General features: G+C 43.1%; 1 protein-coding gene across 1 annotated transcript in view; it reads right to left on the bottom strand.

Moving 5' to 3' along the window:
• Positions 1-24,204, bottom strand: part of otog (otogelin) — a 336,135-nt gene that overhangs the window by 226,601 nt on the left and 85,330 nt on the right. The window contains exons 7-10 of the mRNA XM_034163547.1: positions 21,269-21,390; positions 18,322-18,530; positions 14,883-15,013; positions 12,637-12,743 (exon numbers count right to left, since the gene is read on the bottom strand). Coding sequence (XP_034019438.1) covers positions 12,637-12,743; positions 14,883-15,013; positions 18,322-18,530; positions 21,269-21,390 — 569 coding nt within the window. The remainder of the gene's footprint in view (positions 1-12,636; positions 12,744-14,882; positions 15,014-18,321; positions 18,531-21,268; positions 21,391-24,204) is intronic.

Genomic DNA, 24,204 nt, shown 5'->3' with positions numbered 1-24,204 from the left:
ATGGAATCACCCTGTAAATTTTCATCCCCTAAATTAACACCTGCATCAAATCAGATCTGCTCATTGACATTGACCCTATGCCATGACATTGACCCTAGGTGTCTTTTTGCAAGGAATGTTTTTGCAGTTTTTGCTCTATGGCAAGATGCATTATCATCTTGAAAAATGATTTCATCATCCCCAAACATCCTTTCAATTGTCCAAAATATCAACATAAACTTGTGCATTTATTGATGATGTAATGACAGCCATCTCCCCAGTGCCTTTACCTGACATGCAGCCCCATATCATCAATGACTGTGGAAATTTACATGTTCTCTTCAGGCAGTCATCTTTATAAATCTCATTGGAAAGGCACCAAACAAAAGTTCCAGCATCATCACCTTGCCCAATGCAGATTCGAGATTCATCACTGAATATGACTTTCATCCAGTCATCCACAGTCCACAATTGCTTTTCCTTAGCCCATTGTAACCTTGTTTTTTTCTGTTTAGGTGTTAATGATGCCTTTCGTTTAGCTTTTCTGTATGTAAATCCCATTTCCTTTAGGCTGTTTCTTACAGTTCGGTCACAGACGTTGACTCCAGTTTCCTCCCATTCGTTCCTCATTTGTTTTGTTGTACATTTTTCGATTTTTGAGACATATTGGTTTAAGTTTTCTGTCTTGACGCTTTGATGTCTTCCTTGGTCTACCAGTATGTTTGCCTTTAACAACCTTCCCATGTTGTTTGTATTTGGTCCAGAGTTTAGACACAGCTGACTGTGAACAACCAACATCTTTTGCAACATTGCGTGATGATTTACTCTCTTTTAAGAGTTTGATAATCCTCTCCTTTGTTTCAATTGACATCTCTCGTGTTGGAGCCATGATTCATGTCAGTCTACTTGGTGCAACAGCTCTCCAAGGTGTGATCACTCCTTTTTAGATGCAGACTAACGAGCAGATCTGATATGATGCAGGTGTTAGTTTTGGGGATGAAAATTTACAGGGTGATTCCATAATTGTTTCCTCAGAATTGAGTGATTCCATATTTTTTTCCTCTGCTTGGTCTAAAAAAGTAACCGTTACTGACTGCCACAATCTTTTTTTCTTGATTTCTTATAGTGTTTCTTAAAGCCAGAAAGTTGCCATTTGAAATGACTTTAGTTTTGTGTCATGTCTGTGATCCGCTTTTTTTTCTACAAAATTAAACAACTGAATGAACATCCTCCGAGGCCGGTGATTCCATAATTTTTGCCAGGAGTTGTAATAATAATAATAACAATAATAATAATAATAATAAATAATAATAATAAACAGCGCAATTACAATAGGGTCCTCGTAGGACGTTGCCTACTCGGGCCCTAATAATAAACAGTGCAATTACAATAGGGTCCTCGTAGGACGTTGCCTACTCGGGCCCTAATAACAATATTCATGTCCGTGACTAAATGTACTAAAACAAATATGTCACAATTGTACACATACCACAATTTGATATGTGTACAATTGTGATGTATATTTACATTTTGTTGTGATTTGGCACTTTATAAGCCGATTAAATTGAACTGAAATTGAACATTTTATTGAGTCTTAAAGTAAATAAATATGAATTTGGTCACTGGATCCTTAAACTTTGTACATAATGAACTCTACATGGTGAATCATTGGTCTCTGGACATAAATAGGAATAAACAAAATCTGTAGTTTTTGTCAAAAGCATTTCCTTTCAGACATTGGCATGAATGTGTTTCCATATATCTGAGCTGAGCTTACAGCTGCTGTGCTTCACTTCAGGATGTAATTTGAAAAGAAAACACAGCACGTTTCATTTTGGGAGGAAAAAAAAACATTTTAGTCAATTGTAGTTTCTTGTCTGTATTACATTTGGAAAGAGGTGTCATTTTATTTAAAGCGGCAATTCATTTTGAAGTTATTAATTCCGACCGGACACTGTCTCAGCCGTGCAGCGTTTCGAGCTGTGTGAACGGAACGGAGGACAATTCTCGTTTCCTGACAGCAACAAGACAGAGTCCCAGTTAGTGAATTTAATCCACACAAAAGTGACTGACGATATTTTAATGGCTTTGCGAGGGGTTAAGAAGCAGCTTGCCGTTTCTGAAGAGCAGTGAATCAAAGAACCAACGAGCTACTGGATCAAAGCATTGCTTCAATGGTTCATGGTTTCAAAGTGGAGCCGCGCTGCAGAAATGGTTTATTACAGACCAAACCCTGAATATCCGACTTTACTTGTACGTCCGTATGACTCTGAAACTCGGAAAAATCCGTATCATTTACAGACTATAGGTTGACATGAAAACCACCGAAAAGCTGTGTTCACCGCGGGGACACGTTCGGCTATTCGAGATTATTCAAGATTTTTTTTTTTTTTACCGATGACGAACGATGCGTAAAAAAAAATTTGACCGATGCAGCTGCATCGGTCCAAACAGGTCTGGATCCGGGCCTGATCCTGTAGAACTTTGTACCGAAAATGTCCATTCAAAGGTTCGGCGTCTTTCTGCATTTTGCTGTGTTGTGCATTGCATAGCCTGTACTTTTCTCGATCCTCGTGTCGTTTTCTGTGTGAACTCAGCTATCAGCAGGAAGCAGCAGCATAAGCTCGCCCCCGACTGACGCTTTCAAAATAAAAGGCAACAAGCAACAGTCATAAAAGACTAAAAAAAAAACGCAGCGTTAAGGGGAGGAACAAAATTGTCGGCGATAATGACCTCAATAATTAACGCAACGTTAGCGCGTTAACGTTGCCCAGCCCTAGTAGTAACATGTATGTGGCACTGTGCACACGTCAGAGACTCAGTGCAGCGCCCCGCAACAGAGCTGAACGGGATGTCACCACTGTAATGCATATATTATTACATGCTCACCTCCTGCAGCAGGTATGAAGTGGAAATGTTTTCCCAGCCCATCGCAACATAAATACACATGCACCTTACCACAAGTCCCTTTCACCCAGCTGCACTGTCTGCTGGCACCGTCGATCATCTGACAAATGCATAATCCAACTCTGTTATAAATAAATACCATGTGAAGCTCCGTCCCGCACCGATAATCCAACTGCAGTTATTTATGTTAAAATGCGTGTCAAGTATGCTGAAATGGCCAAACACACACAAAAAAAGCGTTTAAAAAAGAGAGATGAAAAAGTTTGCTGGCTGCATCTGAAGAATGTTGTGCACATGTGGGAACTTGGCGCACTGTCAGCACAGTTCAGCAGCAGTAATGGAGTCCAGCCGGATGAATAAAGTCTAGCAATGCAAGCATATACTAATCAAACAGCTAAAGGGATTTTTCACCGGACTGTACACAAACAGGGGATCACTGACAGTTGTCAGCCTGTTTGTGCGCTCTCTGGACAGGCCCTGTGCTTGTGCATACATACACGTGTGTGAATGTGCGCTCCACGTGTGCACATGGAGCGGCTGGAACAGTCATTATGAATACACATACACGCAACTGAGCGAACATTTCGACCACACACTCACACGCTGCTTTGATCACCTGTTTTATGCACGTAGGCACATGCCCGCGCCTAGTGGCTCATTTAGCCATTATGAACATGCGCGCAGCTGAGTAAGCATTTCATCTGGCCACACACTTGCACGCTGTTTGAATCACTTGTTCTTCACACATACATGCATGTGCACTCTGTCATGTGAGACACACACACTCCTGCCAGCGCACTCTCCTCCTGATGAGAGGTCAGCTCAGCGCTGAGAATGTGAAGATGAGCAAAGATTTGATTGCATGGGTGAGTGAGTGAGTGAGTGACAGTTCCAATGTTGGTGGCATCTGACAGCAGTCTGTGTGATCTGACTGTTGTCTGAAATATGTTTGGGCTGCATCCTGCAGGTGTGCACGAGGCAGTCTGGATGCATTTTGACACGGCTGACCACACCTCTTTTCCTCCCGACTTCGTCCGGATTATGACCATATTTGCCTTGTCGGCCTGGTTCCTTCACATTCTTGCTATGTGTGACAGGGGCTTTAGTCTTGTGACATGAAAGATCCGGGAGGAGACACCGCGGAGCTCTGCCTACACCTGGACTACACATCGGGGATATTTCGGTATGCTGGAGGCGTAGACATCGGAGGAAACGAGGAGGGCTGCTTGTTAAGCTTTGTCGCCATTCTTCAAGAATCCCTCTGCCATCATTGTATTTGGCTAACGTGCAGTCTCTGTCAAACAAGGCCGACGACTTGCTAAGCCGAATCCATACCCAGCGCGAGGCCCGGGATTGCGCTGTGTTTTGTTTGACTGAGACCTGGCTCCACAGCAACGTAGCCGATTCCGCCTTCCAACCACCAGGATTCTCTGTTCACAGCTTAGACCGAGTGAGGGAACAAACGGGGAAGTCCAAAGGAGGTGTGTGTTTTCTCATTAATAAGCGGTGGTGTATGGATAATACTGTTGTTAACAGAATTTGTAACGCTAACTTGGAGTGTGCTGTGGTGAAGTGCTGTCCTTTCTATCTCCCCGGGAGTTTACGGTGATGTTTCTTTGCGCCGTTTACATCCATCCGGGGGCAGACTCTACGGCAGCCGTTGGACACTTATGTAATATTTTGGACACGTATGAGAACTCTCATCCTGATGCTGTGATAATAGTAGCAGGAGACTTTAACAGATGTAACTTGAAGTCTGTGCGTCCCAACTACTACCAGCACGTAAAGCAACTGACCAGAGGCGCACGTATTTTAGACCACTGCTATAGTATTGTGAGGTCCGCTTTCAGGTCTAGTTTAAGACCGGCTTTTGGTAAATCCGATCACTCCTCTATTTTTCTTCTTCCTACATACATGCAGAGGAGCAAACAAATTAAGCCACAAACACATATCGTGCAGTGCTGGAATGAGGACAGTGAAATGAAACTCCAAGGCTGTTCTGATGCCACGGATTGGACTGTTTTTAAGTCAGAGAATTTAGATGAATATTGTGTTGCTCTAACTGGATACATTCAATTTTGCATTGACTGCTGTGTGCCAAAGAAAGTAGTTAAGCGTCACCCTAGTCAAAATCCATGGTTTAATTTGGATGTTAAAATGAAATTGAAAGAGCGCTCAGTGGCTTTTAATGGCTTTAGTGGCTTTTCGGGTGATGCTGCTGCATATAAGCGGGCCCGATATGCAGTGGAGCACTCTATAAAGGTAGCTAAATGCTCTTATGGACATACAATTGAAATTTTTTTTAAAGAGAATGACCCAAAACGTATGTGGGAGGGTCTAAACAAGGTCACCTCATCTAAATCCAGGAAAGAGACCATTACTGATTTTGAACGCTCTCTATCTAATGTGTTGAACCAGTTTTATTGCCGCTTTGAAACTGGGAACGGGGAGACATTTTCGTTTCCAGAATTCACAGATGAGAACTATCTTATTCTTCATCAGGAGGACGTCCAAAGGTCCCTCAAAAGGACAAATGTGAGGAAGGCCAGTGGGCTGGATGGAATCCCCCCTCGCGTCCTTAAACTCTGTTCAGAACAACTTGTCCCAGCTCTAACGGATTTATTCAACTTGTCACTGAGGCGCTGCACTGTTCCACTTGCCTTCAAAAAGTCAACCATTATCCCAGTGCCAAACAAGTCACCAGTGTCTTGTCTTAATGACTACCGACCAGTGGCCCTAACTTCAGTTTTAATGAAGTGTTTTGAGCGCTTGGTGTTGAACTATATTAAAGACCAGATTCCGGTGGCCGTTGACCCACTTCAGTTTGCTTATAGACAAAACAGGAGCGTGGAGGACGCCATTGCCTTTGCCCTGAACTCTGTGTACAAGCATTTGGACAAAAGGCAGTCTGATGCAAGAATGCTCTTTCTGGACTATAGCTCAGCATTCAATTCCTTGGTTCCTGCAAGGCTCATTGTAAAACTGAAAAGTTTTGGCCTTTGTGATGCCATGTGCAAATGGATTTTGAACTTTTTGTCTGGCAGGCCTCAAAGGGTTAAGGTTAATGACTGTCTCTGATGAACTTATTGTAAACACTGGCTCTCCACAAGGATGTATACTAAGTCCATTGCTGTATACATTTTACACATATGACTGTGTTGCTTCTAATCCCAACAATCTGATTATTAAGTATGCAGATGACAAAACTATAATCGGTCTCATTCATCCAAGATGGATTCATCCAAGATGGCGCCACGTGAAGGCACCCTGGTATTCTGGTGCTCCCTGTTTTGTCTGTTTTTGTGCGTAAATCGAGTGTCATTGTGCTCCTACACCCGCGAGGAGCTTTTAACTTCAGATCATCAACACCCACGGACATTATGCCAGTTTTTTTAGTGCCTGCAGCTGAACTGGTTCACTTTTTGGCCAAAAGAGTGAGACGCCGGCGGAGAGGAAAACGAGCTGGAGCTCTCATGCGCCTAAGACGAAGGGGCACGCGCACGCCCCTACCTGGGATATTTCTCTCCAATGTCTGCTCACTCCACAACAAGATGGATGAGCTGGCACTGCTGATGAAGAAGAATAGAGATTTCTCCTCATCTTGTGTACTGTGCTTCACGGAGACATGGTTAAATGCACAGACACCGGACTCCGCGCTCCAACTAGAGGGATTCCAACTCCTCCGCGCAGACAGAGACCGAGCACTCTCTGGTGGAAAAACTAGAGGGGGAGGACTCTGCTTCTATATCAACAACGCCTGGTGCTCCGATGTGACTGTGATCTCCCAACACTGCTCTCCCTCTCTGGAATATCTCCTCAAACTCCAGACCGTTCTACTCTCCACGTGAGTTTAACTCTTTCATACTTTGCTCTGTGTATATTCCACCGAGCGCGGACGTGCACGAGGCCGAGCGCGCGCTTGCGGATCAGATTATGAGCGTGGAGAGAGACTTTCTGGACTCTCTTGTTAGAATTCTCGGTGATTTTAACAAAGGGAATCTCAGTCAGGAATTACCAAAATACAAACAGTTTGTTAAATGCCCAACCAGAGAAGGGAGCACGTTAGATCATTGTTACACGACAGTGAGTGGTGCGTACCGAGCGGTGGCCCGTGTAGCTTTGGGACTCTCAGATCATGTGATGGTCCACTTGATCCCCGCATACAGACAGAGACTAAAACTCTCTAAACCTGTTGTGAGGACGTCTAAAGTGTGGAGCAATGAAGCTGTGGAGGAGCTACGTGCGTGCTTGGGCACTACGGATTGGGATATGTTTGAGGCTTCGACAGACAGTCTAGATGACTACACGGACACTGTGACGTCATATATTCATTTCTGTGAAGACAGCATCATCCCACAGCGAACCAGGGTGAGATATAACAATGACAAGCCCTGGTTCACACCTAAACTCCGGCAGCTCCGTCAGCAGAAAGAGGTGGCTTTCAGAGAAGGAGACAGAGACAGCTATAGAGGTGCAAAGTACAGATTTAGCAAGGAGGTGGCAAAGGCTAAATCCATGTACAGTTCACGTCTGCAGCAAAGGTTCTCTGCCAACGACTCGGCCTCTGTGTGGAGGGGGTTGAAAGAGATCACCAACTACAAGCCCAAAGCACCTCGTTCTATTGACGACCTGAAGCTGGCCAACGACCTGAACGTCTTCTATTCACGCTTTGAAGACAAGGACTCACACCTCCCCACCCCCCACACAACTGGATATTAAAACTCCATGGACCTCCCCCCTCTCACCGCTGCCCTCCCCCCTCCCCCCATTGTCCTCTCCGTCCAAGAGGAGGACGTGAGAAGACACTTCAAAAGGCTGAATCCACGTAAGGCCCCGGGCCCAGATGGACCGGAGACAGCATGTGAGGCTGGGAAAGAATGTCTTGAACACTCGGGCTCTCAGCACAGGATCTCCACAGGGCTGTGTCCTTTCCCCTCTGCTCTTCTCCCTCTACACTAACTGCTGCACCTCCAGCCACGACTCTGTAAAGCTCATCAAGTTTGCGGACGACACCACCCTCATCGGACTCATTTTGGATGGGGATGAGTCTGCCTACAGGAGGGAGGTGGACCGGCTGGTGACCTGGTGTAACAGCAACAACTTGGAGCTCAACGCCCAGAAAACAGTGGACATGATCGTGGACTTCAGGAAAGCCACAGCCCCCTCGCCCTCCCTCGCCCTCACCAACAGCCCCATCACCACTGTGGACTGTCACCGCTTCCTTGGCACCACCATCACCCAGGACCTCAAGTGGAAGTCAACCATCAGCTCCCTCATCAAGAAGGCCCAGCAGAGGATGTACTTCCTGCGGCAGCTGAAGAAGGCCAAGCTGCCTGTCCAGCTGATGGTGCAGTTCTACACGGCCATCATCGAGTCCATCCTCTGCTCCTCCATCATGGTGTGGTACGCCAGGGCCACAGCCAGGGACAGACACAGACTGCAGCGCATTGTGGCCTCTGCTGAGAAGGTGATCGGCTGTAGCCTTCCATCTCTCCATGACCTGCACGTCTCCAGGACTCTGGGCCGAGCAGGTCGGATCACAGCCGACCCTTCTCACCCTGCACACAGTCTATTCAAACCACTCCCCTCGGGCAGGAGGCTATGGTCCATCTGGACCAGAACCTCCCGCCATTAGAACAGTTTCTTCCCCTCTGCCGTTAGACTCATGAACTCCTCATAACTCAGTCACCTTAACCTTAACTCTGTCACTTTATCATGGGTCACTTTAGACAATGTACTTTGGTTTTAATTGCACTCCTCCCACTGCACTGTTTTTTTCTGTTCCTCTTTCTTTCTGTTTCACACAGCCTTTCATATGTCATTTTTTATCTTATATTTTGTCTTATTTTGGCACATATTGTATATTTTATCTTAGCATTTTATATTGCTCTCTGTTTAATGTTGCACCATTATATCGAAGCAAATTCCTAGTTTGTGAATCCTGTTCATTGGCAATGGCAATAAACTTCTTCTGATTCTGATTCATGCCAATGATGACTCGCGTTATAGATCAGAGGTGGAAAAAAATAGTTCTGTGGAGCGAACAAAACAACTTGAAATTGAATACCTCAAAAACGTGTGAGCTTGTCGTTGATTTTGGACACAGCTCTCATAAGCCTATCCGTATCAATAATGTTGAGGTGCAAAGGGCAGAAAACTGCAAATTTTTGGGTGTGACTCAAATAATTTAAGCTGGAACCCAAACACTATTGTTCTTTTTACGCAAGTTGAAGGCTTTCACCCCAAACAAACAAATTCTGACAAACGTTTATCGCTGTGCTATTGAGAGTGTCCTCACAGGAGCCGTTACAGTGTGGTTTGGTAATGCCACAAACAAAGAAAAACGAGCACTGCACAAAGTTGTCCGCTCGGCCAGCAGGACTGCAGGTGTGGAGCTGCCCGATCTGGAGGACATTTATACAAAAAGACTTCTTTCTCGGGCATTATCGATCATTAATGACCCATCTCATCATCCGGCCAGGGATGTTTTTGACCTGCTTCCCTCTGGCAGAAGGTATTGTGCCATTAAAAGCACAACATCCTGCCACAGCAGGAGTTTTTTCCCCACAGGCTGTGAAAATTTTAAACAATGCACTATAGTAAAGCACTTTGGATCTGCACGGGCACTATTTATTGACTTTGAATACCATCTTTTGAGATTTTTATGTGGCTGGGGGTTTTAATCATGCTGTACATGTTGAATGAATGGTGTGTTTGATGTGCACTGACGTCTGCTCACAATTTTTTTTTTTAATTCCAATGTGGTTTTTCTACTGCAAATGGCAATAAACTGAAACTGAAACATCATGAGGTGAGAAAAATACCTCCTAAAAAGCATTTTAGATCAAAATGTGGCTCCCCATTGACTACAAACTCAAAATAAAGTCAAAAATTCTCAGGTTACAAATTAAATGTCTTTTTTTTTCTATTTTTATTTGCCTCAAGGAGTCAAATTTTGCTAAATGTTTGCATCTAACTTTTACAGTTATGTATCTTAGGGGATTCATGATAAACCTTCCCAAAGGTGATAAACCTAAAATACCCAAAAGTGCAACATACAATTTTAATATCCACTTGCGAATAAATGCTGACTCCAAGCAGTCGATTAAGCTTGATGTTCTTCAAGGCCCTGATCCAGTAGACAGTACTGGACCAGAGCCTGGAGACTGAGGAATTTATTTAACTCAAATTTTGTACTGAGCAACTGAAGGAAAACACCTGAAGGAAGTGAAATGTTTTCTGTTTGTCTTTAATATGAAAAGCAAGGGGTTCCTGTGGTACCTGGTTCATAAGGGGTTTTGCTAACATCAAGAACTTTGCGACATTAAAATTTTTTAGGGAACAATACATTTCAAAAGTCACAGCACATTTCCCATCTGCATAATTTAGTTTTTTGGTAGGTGGCTACATAACTGGCTGATTTGATTAGCTGAATAATAACATACTTTGTTTAAAAGTTGATAACATCATAGGTCATGACATGACATGTAAAACATTAAAATGATTAATTAATGATCCATTATATATTCCCCAGAAATTCCTTTTTTCAAAACCTGTGTTAAAACCTAATAGTGTGAAAACAAGAAGTTATCAGAGTGATGTGCACATCAGCGACACAGTGATGAGCAATTAACACACTCACGTGTTTGTAATTATATGGACTGATATAAAACCATGCGCAAAGTGATGCGTAAAATGCCACTAACAGTTGCTACATTAGCGTTGTTAGAGGACTTTGCAAATGGTGCAATGTGACGTGAGCGTGCATTCAGGGAACGCGATGATCTACTTGCAAATTATAATTGGCTCATAAACCGATATCATCAAGCCCGCTGTTACTGGAGTTGTGTGCAGAACTGTGGCCTTCCCAGAGCACAATGTGGCGACGAGCCAGGAGGTTGCCTGTGCCCACACAAGTGCTGGCCATGCTGCACTTCCTGGAAACAGGGGCATTTCAGCGTGAGCTGGCCGATCAGTCAGGAGGCCAGTCAACCTTGAGGCAAGCCATGCCAGCTGTGTGGAATGCAATCATCCAAAAGTCATCCAGATACTTTCCATTCCAATATTAAAGCGCCATTTGGAGTGAGAGCCAGTTTCCATGTAATTGGAGCTATTGACTGCACACATGTTCACATCATATGTGATGCGCAAATGCGCATCAGGCTGGTCCTTGGCACAGTGCACGATGGCAGCTGCTCAATCAAACAACTTTATTAATCCCACAAGGGGCAATTAAGTAGCTGCTTATGTGTAAATAGTGTATTTGTGTAATTTATCCAAACATAAACCAGCGACACCACATTTATATGTTTCTTATTATTATGCATTTTTTTATTTTTCCTCAATGGTGAGAGCTGCAGAGCTTCTTAACAGGCTTCCTGTGTTCCCTATTTGTCAATAAACGCATGTGTAAATTGTGAACATCACACTCACACACACACACACACACACACACACACACACACACACACACACACACACACACACACACACACACACACACACACACACACACCATAGCTCCCACAAACATTTTTTCCAGTTTCATGATTAATCTGTTTAACAGCGCAACGAAGAAACTGTCTCTGCATGTCTCCGCGTAATTTTCAGTCATCTATTTTATCATTTCTTTTCTGTGTTCATGTTATCTGATGTGATGTTCTGGGGAATCCCCGCTCAAAGGGCTTATTTAAATAAAATTGCATATTTAAATGGGGCGTGGTCAGGGAGGAGTTTGGTTCCACGTTCAGCAGTATGTACAAACAGAACGTGCGTGGATCTGTGCCTACACACACTTTGATACATCTGAATATTTTTGTGCTTACGCCATTTTCTGGGTTTTGGTGTATGCCATGTTTCAGTAGGAAATCCACGCAAGTCTTTGCACATGAGGCCCCTGATCCAGATTGTTCATTTTTTGGACATCCATCCATCCATTTTCTTCCGCTTTATCCGGAGTAGGGTCGCGGGGGCAGCAGCTCAAGCAGCTCAAGCAAAGCCGCCCAGACCTCTCGATCCACACACACCTCCCCCAGCTACTCTGGGGGAACCCCAAGGCGTTCCCAAGCCAGCCAAGAGATGTAGTCCCTCCAGCGTGTCCTGGGTCTTCCTCGGGGCCTCCTCCCAATGGGACGTGCCTGGAACACCTCTCCAGCAAGGTGTCCAGGGGGCATCCGGAAAAGATGCCCGAGCCACCTCAACTGACTCCTTTCGACGTGGAGGAGCAGCGGCTCGACTCCGAGCTCCTCCCGAGTGACATTTTTTGGACATTTGGATTTAATATTGAAAAGCCCATTTGTTGTGCATTTTGCATTATATCTCAAACAAAAGGACCTCAATCACTCTCATTTGTGACAATGAGGTACAAATTGACACTCTCAATGTGAATAGACTAATTTTGATCTGCATCTGATCCGCATTGTGGATTTAGCAGATATTTGATTCTTAACTTTGAAAAGCCCTTTTGATCTATATATTGTATTATATTTTAGCTTATGAAAAGCCACTTCTAACAGGACTGTGACCTTGAAAATGTTTTCCAAGCTAAAAATTTGTGGAATTGGAAATCAGTGTTGGTGGAGGTTTGCGCTCTACGGGCGCGTTGCTCTAGTCTGATTTAAGAGACACCCAATTTCTTGATTCTGGACAACAATAAAGAAAAAAAATCTTGACACAAAAATCTTCTGAAACATATTGATGCTGCTGACAGGAGATGGATCAACAATGTTAGCCTAAATCTGTGATTCTTACATGCAGAGGTCATTGGAGCAGCTGGCCATGTAGGATAGTGGGCTGACAAAGTCGTGACAGCTCTGAAATGGCAGCTCCAGCAGCATAGCACACACCTCCTCTACTTTCTGAAACAAAAAATGGCACATTTACCTCATTATTCAACATTTACACTCATCACAAATTACACATTATTCACCAGCACGCAGGTGTATTTGTGACTGCATTGGCATTTGCACACCACTGTCGAATTCAAACCTTTAGTAAATCAGTCCCATAGTGCTACGTGTGACAGGGACAGAGAGACAGAGAGAGCTGGTAAATATTTTTATTCATATAGCACTGTTTTACTGTGATTACGCCAATAAGACCAGGGTTGACAGTAAGCCGGTGCAGTCCAGAACTATGTACCGCTAAAAGATTGAGAGGCGGCAAATAGTTGTGGTAAGAGCAGACGGCTGCTGCCTGCCAAAGACCCACAGTTAACAAAAACACATCTAATATCAAAATGTCCATCTGAAACAAACGTTACTGTCCTCATCAAATGTTTGTAAGTCGCCCTGAAATCCCTCTGAAGTGTCCCTAATTCTGATCGGTCAGAGTTAGGCAGGAGGACATTTGGTGCCAAAAAATTTCCCAAATAAAAATGTGTCTCTTTCACGATACTGTGTACTTTTATTTCAACATCACAGAACGCAGCTCAGATAGTTTCTGACAGGAGATGACTGACATGACTTAAATGTGTGCTGTGTGTGCATATGCATATTCCCTTGTGAAGGGGTGCACTTGAATTTCTCACAACCAGGTCGCAGATCGTTGGACAAAAAAATAAAGGATTCCTACAATATTCAAAACATTCTTGTAGTTGGTTTACATGCTGTCACCTGTTATATTAGACAACCTAACTGTGACTATTTTAAGACATTGTTTCGGGGGGGGGGGGGGGGGCATCAAATACTGTAAAAATAAAAAGTTAAGTCAATTTAAAAAGTAACAATGAGCTGTGAAAGGTTTTTAAGTTTCCTCAACTTCAGGATTGATAGTTGTGCTGACTTGACTTGAGAGTCCTTCAGGTGCCTTTTGTCAAACTCGAGGTGGGCTGTCTACTAAGGAGTAGACACTAAGGAGTGGCTTCCGTCTGGCCACTCTACCATACAGACCTGATTGGTGGATTGCTGCAGAGATGGTTCTCTTCTCTCCACAGAGGAATGTTGGAGCTGTGACAGAGTGACCAGTGGGTTCTTGGTCACCTCTCTGACTAAGGTCCTTCTCCTACGATGACTAGGTTTAGACGGGCGGCCAGCTCTTAGAAGAGTCCTGGTGGATCAGAACTTCTTCCATTTACAGATGATGGAGGCCACTGTGCTCACTGGGACCTTCAAAGCAGTAGAAATGTTTCTGTGCCCTTGCTCAGATTTGTGCCTTGAGACAATCCTGTCTCGGAGGTCTACAGACAATTCCTTTGACTTCATGCTTGGTTTGTGCTCTGACGTGCACTGTCAACTGTGGGACCTTATATGTAGACAGGTGTGTGTCTTTATAAATAATGTCCAATCAACTGAATTTACCCCAGGTGGACTCCAATTAACTTGATGAAACATCTCAAGCACGATCAGTGGAAACAGGATGCACCTAAGCTCAATTTTGAGCTTCATGGCAAAGGCTGTGAATGCTTATGTACATGTGATTTCTTAGTTTTTTATTTTTAATAAATTTGCAAAAATGTTAAAGAAACTTTTTTCACATTGTCATTATGGGGTGTTGTGTGTACAAGTTTGCAGGAAAAAAATGAATTTCATCCATTTTGGATTAATGCTGTAACATAAAATGTGGAAAACATGAAGCGCTGTGAATGTTTTCTTGATGCACCATAAATACTGAAATGTTAATTTTTTGCAAGGATTCCCAAGGAGAGATGAACAATACAAAGTGATAAGGTGATCCAGCAAGAAATTAAAACTAGTTTCGCCCCTGAAAAAGACAAAATGAACTGAATTGAACAGAGAGCAACAAACACTGAGGGGAAGACAGAGAGGCTGATACAATGTAAGAGAGACAGACAGAGAAAAGAACACCATCATATTGATATTACACTACTGCAGATGACATGCAGGCTGTGGGGGGGGGGGGTACGTAGAATGAACTTGTACACGTCAACAGCACATTATTGTTTACATCTCTCATAAGCATGATATATAAATATCCATGGACCAGCTCTGCACGTGACTACACATAATTTTAACAAATCCGAAAATTTAACACCTTACCCTCAATTCATAAGCATCTACTGACACACATGGTGAAGGGAAGCCAGAAGGCACCATGGAACATTGTGTCTGATGCGGCTCCGCCTCCAGCCAGCTATTCCCAAACATTTCTACTGAATCAGTCAGCACACCTACAAGACAGGAAAAAAGCATCAGGTATTTTGATTAAACTTGTCCTAGATGGTTATTGCCATTAGGTATCACACTAGTTCTGTTTTCAAAATAAAAACAAAGTGTTCCTTCTCCGCCACTTCTTCCCAGCCCGCCCTCCCTTCATGTTCTTCAGCTGCCTGTACGACAGGTACTGGTGAGGCGCAAAGGCCATCAGGCACCCCAGACAGCACAAAGGCCAGCAGGTATCCCGGACAACACCAAATCATGCAAGACACCATTCAACAGCTGCCTTGGAAGCATGAAGAGGAGAGGCACACCGTCCTTTGGCCTCCCCAGAAATAGGAACCGCAGGAGGAGCTGAAGCACACTGGCCAGCGGGTGAAACGCACTGTGATTCAGCCACCCCAAGGATAGGAACTACAGGGACAATAAGGTGTGCCATCTTTCAGCTGCCTCAGAGACAGGAACTGCATGGGTGTGTGAGGCATGCTGTTTTTCAGCCATCTCAGGCACAGGAACTGCAGGAAGAAAGTAAGTGCACCATTTGTCAGCTGCCCCACAAACAGGTGAGGCCCACTGTCTTTCAGCCCCCAGAGAGACTACAAGGGGCGCAGCACTCTAGCACAAAGCTACCTAAGAGCGTAGACCTGGAGAGAGTCTATAAACCTTGGCCATCAGTGGAGGGGACCTGGTTTCTGTCAGTGGAGGAGCGTCGCAAATAATTGCTGGATCCTTCCGGTTTTGATGCCCCACAGCAGCCCACAGAGTATCTTTCTCTACAGTGTCCATCATGGCAGGGTTGTGGCTGACATATTCTGCCAGTTCAGAGGACTGAGATGACCCCAATTCAGAGAGCAGGTAGGATGGAGAATTCAGTCTTTCAATCATAAACCAGGGGCAATCCAAAGTCATACACAGGAGAAGCAGCACAGAAATGCTGAGGTGTCTTTGAGGGAGTTCATAAGGTAACTCCAGGAGACAGCAGAGATCAATATGACAAACAGGCATAAAATATCAAAAATGGCACGTTCAAAGGAGAAGGCAAAAGCTGTATGTACAAAGTCAGTAACAATGAAACACTGGGTTATTAAAACGGTCAAACTCACACAGTAATGTCAACAGGTAAATATATGCTTCAGATCATCCATCTAGGCTTCTAGGTTGTTGAGATATAAAAAAAATTGCTGTTGAACCATGTTTTCCTTTATCTCTGACCGTTTACCAAACCACCGCAAAATCTAGTCACCTCTAGATATCTATCCAAGTAATATTCACACCAGGTTTGAAGGAAATCTGTCCAGCCATTTTTTAATTATTTTGTCCGTAGACACAAAGACCTTTGTCAAAACTACTCCAAAAGCTACTGAACCATCTAGGATTTTTGGTTGTTTCAATGTACAAAAAAAAAGATGGGGGGTTTTTGGACCATGTTTTCCATGATCTTGACCTTTGGCTGAACTACTCCAAAGTCTCATCACATCTAGATATACAACCCCTGGCAAAAATTATGGAATCACCGGCCTCGGAGGATGTTCATTCAGTTGGTTAATTTTGTAGAAAAAAAGCAGATCACAGACATGACACAAAACTAAAGTCATTTCAAATGGCAACTTTCTGGCTTTAACACTATAAGAAATCAGGAAAAAAAATTGTGGCAGTCAGTAACGGTTACTTTTTTAGACCAAGCAGAGGGAAAAAAAATATGGAATCACTCAATTCTGAGGAAAAAATTATGGAATCATGAAAAACAAAAGAATGCTCCAACACATCACTAGTATTTTGTTGCACCACCTCTGGCTTTTATAACAGCTTGCAGTGTCTGAGGCATGGACTTAATGAGTGACAAACAGTACTCTTCATCAATCTGGCTCCAACTTTCTCTGATTGCTGTTGCCAGATCAGCTTTGCAGGTTGGAGCCTTGTCATGGACCATTTTCTTCAACTTCCACCAAAGATTTTCAATTGGATTAAGATCCGGACTATTTGCAGGCCATGACATTGACCCTATGTGTCTTTTTGCATAAATGTTTTCACAGTTTTTGCTCTATGGCAAGATGCATTATCATCTTGAAAAATGATTTCATCATCCCCAAACATCCTTTGAATTGATGGGATAAGAAAAGTGTCCAAAATATCAATGTAAACTTGTGCATTTATTGATGATGTAATGACAGCCATCTCCCCAGTGCCTTTACTTGACATGTAGCCCCATATCATCAATGACTGTGGAAATTTACATGTTCTCTTCAGGCAGTCATCTTTATAAATCTCATTGGAACGGCACCAAACAAAAGTTCCAGCATCATCACCTTGCCCAATGCAGATTCTAGATTCATCACTGAATATGACTTTCATCCAGTCATCCACAGTCCATGATTGCTTTTCCTTAGCCCATTGTAACCTTGTTTTTTTTCTGTTTAGGTGTTAATGATGGCTTTCGTTTAGCTTTTCTGTATGTAAATCCCATTTCCTTTAGGCGGTTTCTTACAGTTCGGTCACAGACGTTGACTCCAGTTTCCTCCCATTCGTTCCTCATTTGTTTTATTGTGCATTTTCGATTTTTGAGACATATTGCTTTAAGTTTTCTGTCTTGACGCTTTGACATCTTCCTTGGTCTACCAGTATGTTTGCCTTTAACAACCTTCCCATGTTTGTATTAGGTCCAGAGTTTAGACACAGCTGACTGTGAACAACCAACATCTTTTGCAACATTGCGTGATGATTTACCCTCTTTTAAGAGTTTGATAATCCTCTCCTTTGTTTCAACTGACATCTCTCGTGTTGGAGCCATGAGTCATGTCAGTCCACTTGGTGCAACAGCTCTCCAAGGTGTGATCACTCCTTTTTAGATGCAGACTAACGAGCAGATCTGATTACAGGGTGATTCCATAATTTATTCCTCAGAATTGAATGAGTCCATATTTTTTTCCCTCTGCTTGGTCTAAAAAAGTAACCGTTACTGACTGCCACAATTTTTTTTCCTGATTTCTTATAGTGTTTCTTAAAGCCAGAAAGTTGCCATTTGAAATGACTTTAGTTTTGTGTCATGTCTGTGATCTGCTTTTTTTCTACAAAATTAAACAACTGAATGAACATACTCCGAGGCCGGTGATTCCATAATTATTGCCAGGGGTTGTATATCCAAGTAATATTCTCACAAAGTTTGATCCAGTGAGGCTTCTTGGTTGTTGAACTATACAAAAAAGGTGTTCTTCAAACCACGTTTAATAAAAAGCACTAAAACATTCAGAATTACAAACACAGAGGAATAATAAACTGTTACTCTGGTTAGTGTGTGACCAGCCAGAGATAAATATAACATTACCATAGCTTGTCTTTAAGTCATCTTGGACATCTGCATTGAAGTTCCCACACAGGCCGCATGTTCTGCCCACAAACTCTGGGCTGAGTTTGATGTAGGCGGAGCCGCTGTGTCCCTCCCAGGCCAGAGTGAATCCATGCTGCTGCGTCACCAACACATACTGCGAGATCTGCTCCAACTGCAGGTCATGGATGTAATGAGGGAGCTGCAATCTGGATATGCAGAGAGTCAATCTGCCATCATTCTGACAACACCATCTGATCAATCAAGACCTCATAGTGACTGATAATGTTCACGTAATGTTTCTGTAAAATCACATAATATTTCAGCTCACATGCTTCTGAATCATCATGCTCGCAAAGCAACAAACATGAAAATCAGATCATCAGTATAGTTGTGCTGTATATTACATGGATATCTCCATCAACTGACAGCTGAGAGGTGAGGTGGAGGCTACAAAACTGTCCGTTTGTCTGAACACAAGATATCTCAAACAGTGATGAGTGGATTTAAATGACACTAGAAATAGAGAGATGCTACTGGGGTCAGTACATTGTTTATTAAATTTAGGTGGCAATCCAGACCTATCGTAGTTTTTTTTTTCAATTGGATACCAATGTGAACCAGGTTTCTGAGTAATCCCTTCTTTACCATTCTTGCATTATGATGTGACAAAGATCTGATTGAGGAAAAAGCCCTACTCTATTGGTTGATGTTGGCAAGACTTGTTGGACATCACAACTATAAAGGAATGCACTTTGTACTGTAAGCACCCTTCCAGTTTTTTGTGTTTCAGTGTTATAATTTAATTTAATGTGTTTTGGAAAGTCACAAGAAGTAGATTTGCATGAAATCCAGATGTATCATATTTAAAAACACAAATGTCTGCGTAAATCACTTACAAAACCACAAATCCACCCCAACGAGCAAAAGTTTGACTTCCCCACAGAATTTAGCACTCATTATCTGCATCTGAGTAAATTAGGTCCTTAATCTGCATTGTTCCAGTCCAGCCACCTGTAAATGGGTACCACACACTAAAAAATGAGCTGTTGTCTCAATGAAAAAAAGTGATGTAACAATTTGTATAGATTTTTTTTAAGTTATTTCAACTTAACTAGCAAAGTCTTGTGGCATTAACTCAGTTGAAAATTGAAATAACTAAGTTGAAATAACTTTAAAATTCAGACATGATGCTTGTGATGCCCTGCAACTCAAGTGAGGGAATTGCAACACCCAGTGAACGTTGTGTAAATTCAAGTGAATTCCTTAACAACTGTGCAGCCCAGTGGGATAGGACCCTGTGTGATCCTTACTGCAATAGTGGAACAAAAAAGCTTTTAAAAACTGTTATAAACAATTCCAACTCTTGTTTACATTTCTGTAATTTGTGTAGCTGTGCTTTGTTGAGCAGGAACGGTAAACCTAGTTTCTTATTTGATCACACATTAAATAAAAATGCTTGTGAGATAGAATTAAAACTGAATATTTAGCCCACTTTGTATAAAATACAGTTATATATTGCATACTGCCATTCAGCAAAAAATATTGCAATATGATTTTTGGTCCATATCACCCAGCCCTATGACATACTTTTTACATGGTGCATACACATACAAACTGATTAAATATTGCATTGAAGTGAATCTGTACTAAAGGTGAACCAACAATAATTATATTCCCTGACAAATTATAATTAATAGTACACCACAGGTGATGGCAAATTAAAAAGATTATCCTTGATGTGTTGGCAGCTGCATACAAACATCAATCATCTCTAAATTGTATAAGAGTTTACATAAGTGAAATGGTATAAATTCACTGTGCGTTAAGTTAAAATGGGAGCAAGAAATAATAATTCAGTTGTCAGAGAGTGACTGGTATTCCATGTGTAAAACACAGCAATTTTCCACTAGCTCTAAAAGATGGAGGAAATTTGGCTGGAAGAATTTTTTTTTTTTTAATTACACCTCGCATCAAAAGAAAACAATCAGAAGTGCAGCAGCACTGCTGGAGACAATGTGGGCACGTGAATGCCAATCACTCACGTGTTGTGGTTATGTACAAAACTGCAACCATTTTGGGACAGAGTTCGTCAGACTTTTGATGACATATCTCTTTCCAACATCCCAAGATTGTGCTACTGGGTTTGATACTTGGTGCCATGTCTCAAACTGACAATATTTCTTTAAAATTTTGATACTTCCATGCAAAAAGGCAATTATAAGGAAATGGTTGAAATATGATCCACCAAGTCAAGATCAATGGTGGGACATTGTGGAGGAAAGACACTTCATTGGAAAAACTGAGTTTTTCTCTCAGTACTAAAGCAGGGACCCATACAAGGTTCTGGTCTAAATGGACTGCATACAAGATGAAGGATGGTTCAGGTTTTCAGTTGTCATGAGATCAGATCAATGTCATGCCCCCTCTTGTTCTAGTTGTGTGTTGTGTCTAGTATGTGTTGTTATTTTCCTGTTCTGTATTGCAAATTGAAAATCGAATGAACAAAGAGTAAAAAAAGTGTTCTTAATTTTGTGTCAAGTGGCTTGTATTATAATTACCAAAACTCTGAATTTCATTCAATATCTCCAGGGCATATACTACTAATACTACTACTGCTACTAATAATACTAAATAGAAGAGAAGGAATTTATTTTTCAATAAACATAACAGCATAAGAAGATTATCGTGAGTGGGACTCCTTCCATCAAAGGGTCATTTGCTACAGTTTTGAATCAAATTATCATTGTTGTCATATGACAACAATACGGTGAAACTGGTGGGATGGTGCTGTTGCAGAATCAGCACTGTGCAGTCCTGACCAACTGCCAATTAATATATAAATACCATGTAACTCCTTCATAACAAAGAAAATGATACAATAAATACAATTCATGAAATCAAAAATAAACAAAGTTGATCTGTTGTGTCTAGTAACACTGCTGACCTTTGGCCTTTAAAGGTAACCTTAGAGGAGTGCAGTTGAACTTCACCCTCCCAGGGAAGAAAGAGGCTGAGGGATCGTTGGCAGATGTATGGGTCAGATTCACAAACCGGGTCATTGTGAACCTGCAGAAAACAGGAAACAGCATGCAATTAAAGCACATGTCCATTTGTTTGGACCCAGCACACAAATGACGTGTGACCAACTCCACTTTTCTATTTACAGTGTATGTAATCTGAGTACACATTAAGGGACAAACTACAAAGTGGTTGTAATTCGTCTGGGAATTACACTGGCTAGTCGATCTGTCAGCTATACTGCATGCAATGATGCTTTAGCTTGGACCGGCGCCACAAAGGAGCGTTTGGGGGCGACGCCCCCTCACGTCATCAAACTCGCCCCCTCAGATGTGAGAGTTATCAAAAATAAAAATAAAAAAGAAAGAAAAGGAAATACTGGAAAATATAGCGCCTCGCAGTTTCACAGATTTTTTTAGTCCAATTTTGCATGCTTTTTTTTTTTTTACAGTGCATTGTGCTCTGCGTCCTCATCAAGCAGGCCGGTGTTGTGACGAGATGATGGGACACCTGTTGCGGCACCGCAAAGGGAGAGTACGCGCATTGTGTTCTGCGTGTCAGTTTATAAGAATCTTCTTGCCCAGAAGAAAAAAGAGCGCCAACAACTACTCTTAACTGTGTTCTTCACTTGGAAAAAAACACCTGCAGCGAGGTGTGAGTGGAAAAAGGTGCGGCGCCAGGACAAAGAGGCACGGTCAGAGGAACTGTGAAATACTGGTCAGTCACTATTAATAATTTCTTGTGTCCAACCTCGTAGGTTGATCGTTAAAATTAAATTCGTTAGTTCTAAAAGCCAATAATTATTTATAGGAAAACGTTCTATTTTTATTTCTCAAACAAATGTTTGGGCCTGAAAACAGGTTGGTTTTATTTTTCTACTAAGGTTTGAACTTTGAGAGTGTTTACACACGAGAGAAAAGTGAGAAAATGTTCATGCCTGTTTGAGAAAGTGTATAAAGTGTGTAGTGAGGGGTTTTACAGCTTTAAAACGTCTATAATAATTGTAAAAAATAACGCTGACTACTTCGCGGATTTCGCTTATTGCGGGCTATTTTTAGAATGTAACTCCCGCGATAAACGAGGGACCACTGTATATCTACATGAAAGGTTTATCTTTGAACCGTTGTGTGACTGTCATGCCCAGTTGCGCTGTGTTTGCGCTTGTGATGGAGGGCTGTATGTGGGGTTAATCTACTGTCTCGTGTCGTTTCTCAGATCAGTTGTTGGTTTGGTTTTGTGGAATGCAGGAGATCACTTGACTGAGGGTCTATATGTTCAAATAATAATTAAAAAAATACTGTCATCACTCTTTACTCTTAGTCAGTCTCTTAGAACGGTGTAGCCTAAATACACAAGCTTTCTAGGAGCGCACCCAATTCATTACGCACACTCAGAGGCAGGTACCCTCCGGTGCCCTTAATATTTTGTTTTCTGGCGCCGGTCCTGCTTTAGCTCTTTTTTACATCATGTTTCTCTTAATAAATCATCCATCCATCCATTTTCTTCCGCTTTATCCGGAGTCGGGTCGCGGGAGCAGCAGCTCAAGCAAAGCCGCCCAGACCTCCCGATCCACACACACCTCCTCCAGCTCCAACGGGGGAACCCCAAGGCGTTCCCAAGCCAGCCGAGAGATGTAGTCCCTCCAGTGTGTCCTGGGTCTTCCCCGGGGCCTCCTCCCAATGGGACATGCCCGGAACACCTCTCCAGCAAGGCGTCCAGGGGGCATCCGAAAAAGATGCCCGAGCCACCTCAACTGACAGCGGCTCGACTCCGAGCTCCTCCCAAGTGACCGAGCTCCTCACTCTATCTCTAAGGGAGCGCCCAGCCACCCTGCAGAAGAAACTCATCTCGACCGCTTGTACTCACGATCTCGTTCTTTCGGTCATGAGCCAAAACTCATGACCATAGGTGAGGATCGGAACGTAGATCGATCGGTAAATCGAGAGCTTTGCCCCCCTACTCAGCTCTCTCTTCACCACGACAGTCCGATACAGCGACCGCATCACTGCAGATGCTGCACCGATCCGTCTATTGATCTCATGCTCCATCCGTCCCTCACTCATGAACAAGACTCTGAGATACTTAAACTCCTCCACTTGAGGCAAGCACAGTCCACTGACCTGAAGAGGGCAAAGCACCTTTTTCCGGTCGAGAACCATGGCCTCGGATTTGGAGGTGCTGATTCTCATCCCGGATGCTTCACACTCGGCTGCAAACCACCCCAGTGCACGCTGAAGGTCCTGATTTGACGAAGCCAACAGAACCACATCGTCTGCAAACAGCAGAGATGAGATTCTGTGGTTCCCAAACCAGACCCCCTCTACACCCTGGCTGCGCCTAGAAATTCTGTCCATAAAAATAATGAACAGAACCGGTGACAAAGGGCAGCCCTGGCGGAGACCAACGTGCACTGGAAACAGGTTTGATTAACTACCGGCAATGCGAACCAAGCTCCTGCTGCGGTCGTACAGGGACCGGATAGCCCTTAACAAAGGACCCCGGACCCCGTACTCCCGGAGCACCCCCCACAGGGTGCACCAAGGGACACGGTCAAACGCCTTCTCCAGATCCACAAAACACATGTGGACTGGTTGGGCGAACTCCCATGAGCCCTTGAGCACCCGATGGAGCGTGTAGAGCTGGTCCAGTGTGCCGCGACCAGGATGAAAACCACACTGCTCCTCCTGAATCCGAGGTTCAACCATTGGTTGAATTCTCCTCTCCAGTACTCTGGAATAGACCTTACTGGGGAGGCTGAGGAGTGTGATCCCCCTATAGTTGGAACACATCCTCCGGTCCCCCTTCTTAAACAGAGGGGCCACCACCCCAGTCTGCCAATCCAGAGGCACTGTCCCCTATCGC

Source organism: Thalassophryne amazonica, chromosome 2, assembly GCF_902500255.1.
Source record: "Thalassophryne amazonica chromosome 2, fThaAma1.1, whole genome shotgun sequence".
Taxonomy (NCBI): Eukaryota; Metazoa; Chordata; class Actinopteri; order Batrachoidiformes; family Batrachoididae; genus Thalassophryne; species Thalassophryne amazonica.
Note: the sequence above shows the minus strand (reverse complement) of the source record. Positions and strands in the feature narration are given on the sequence as shown.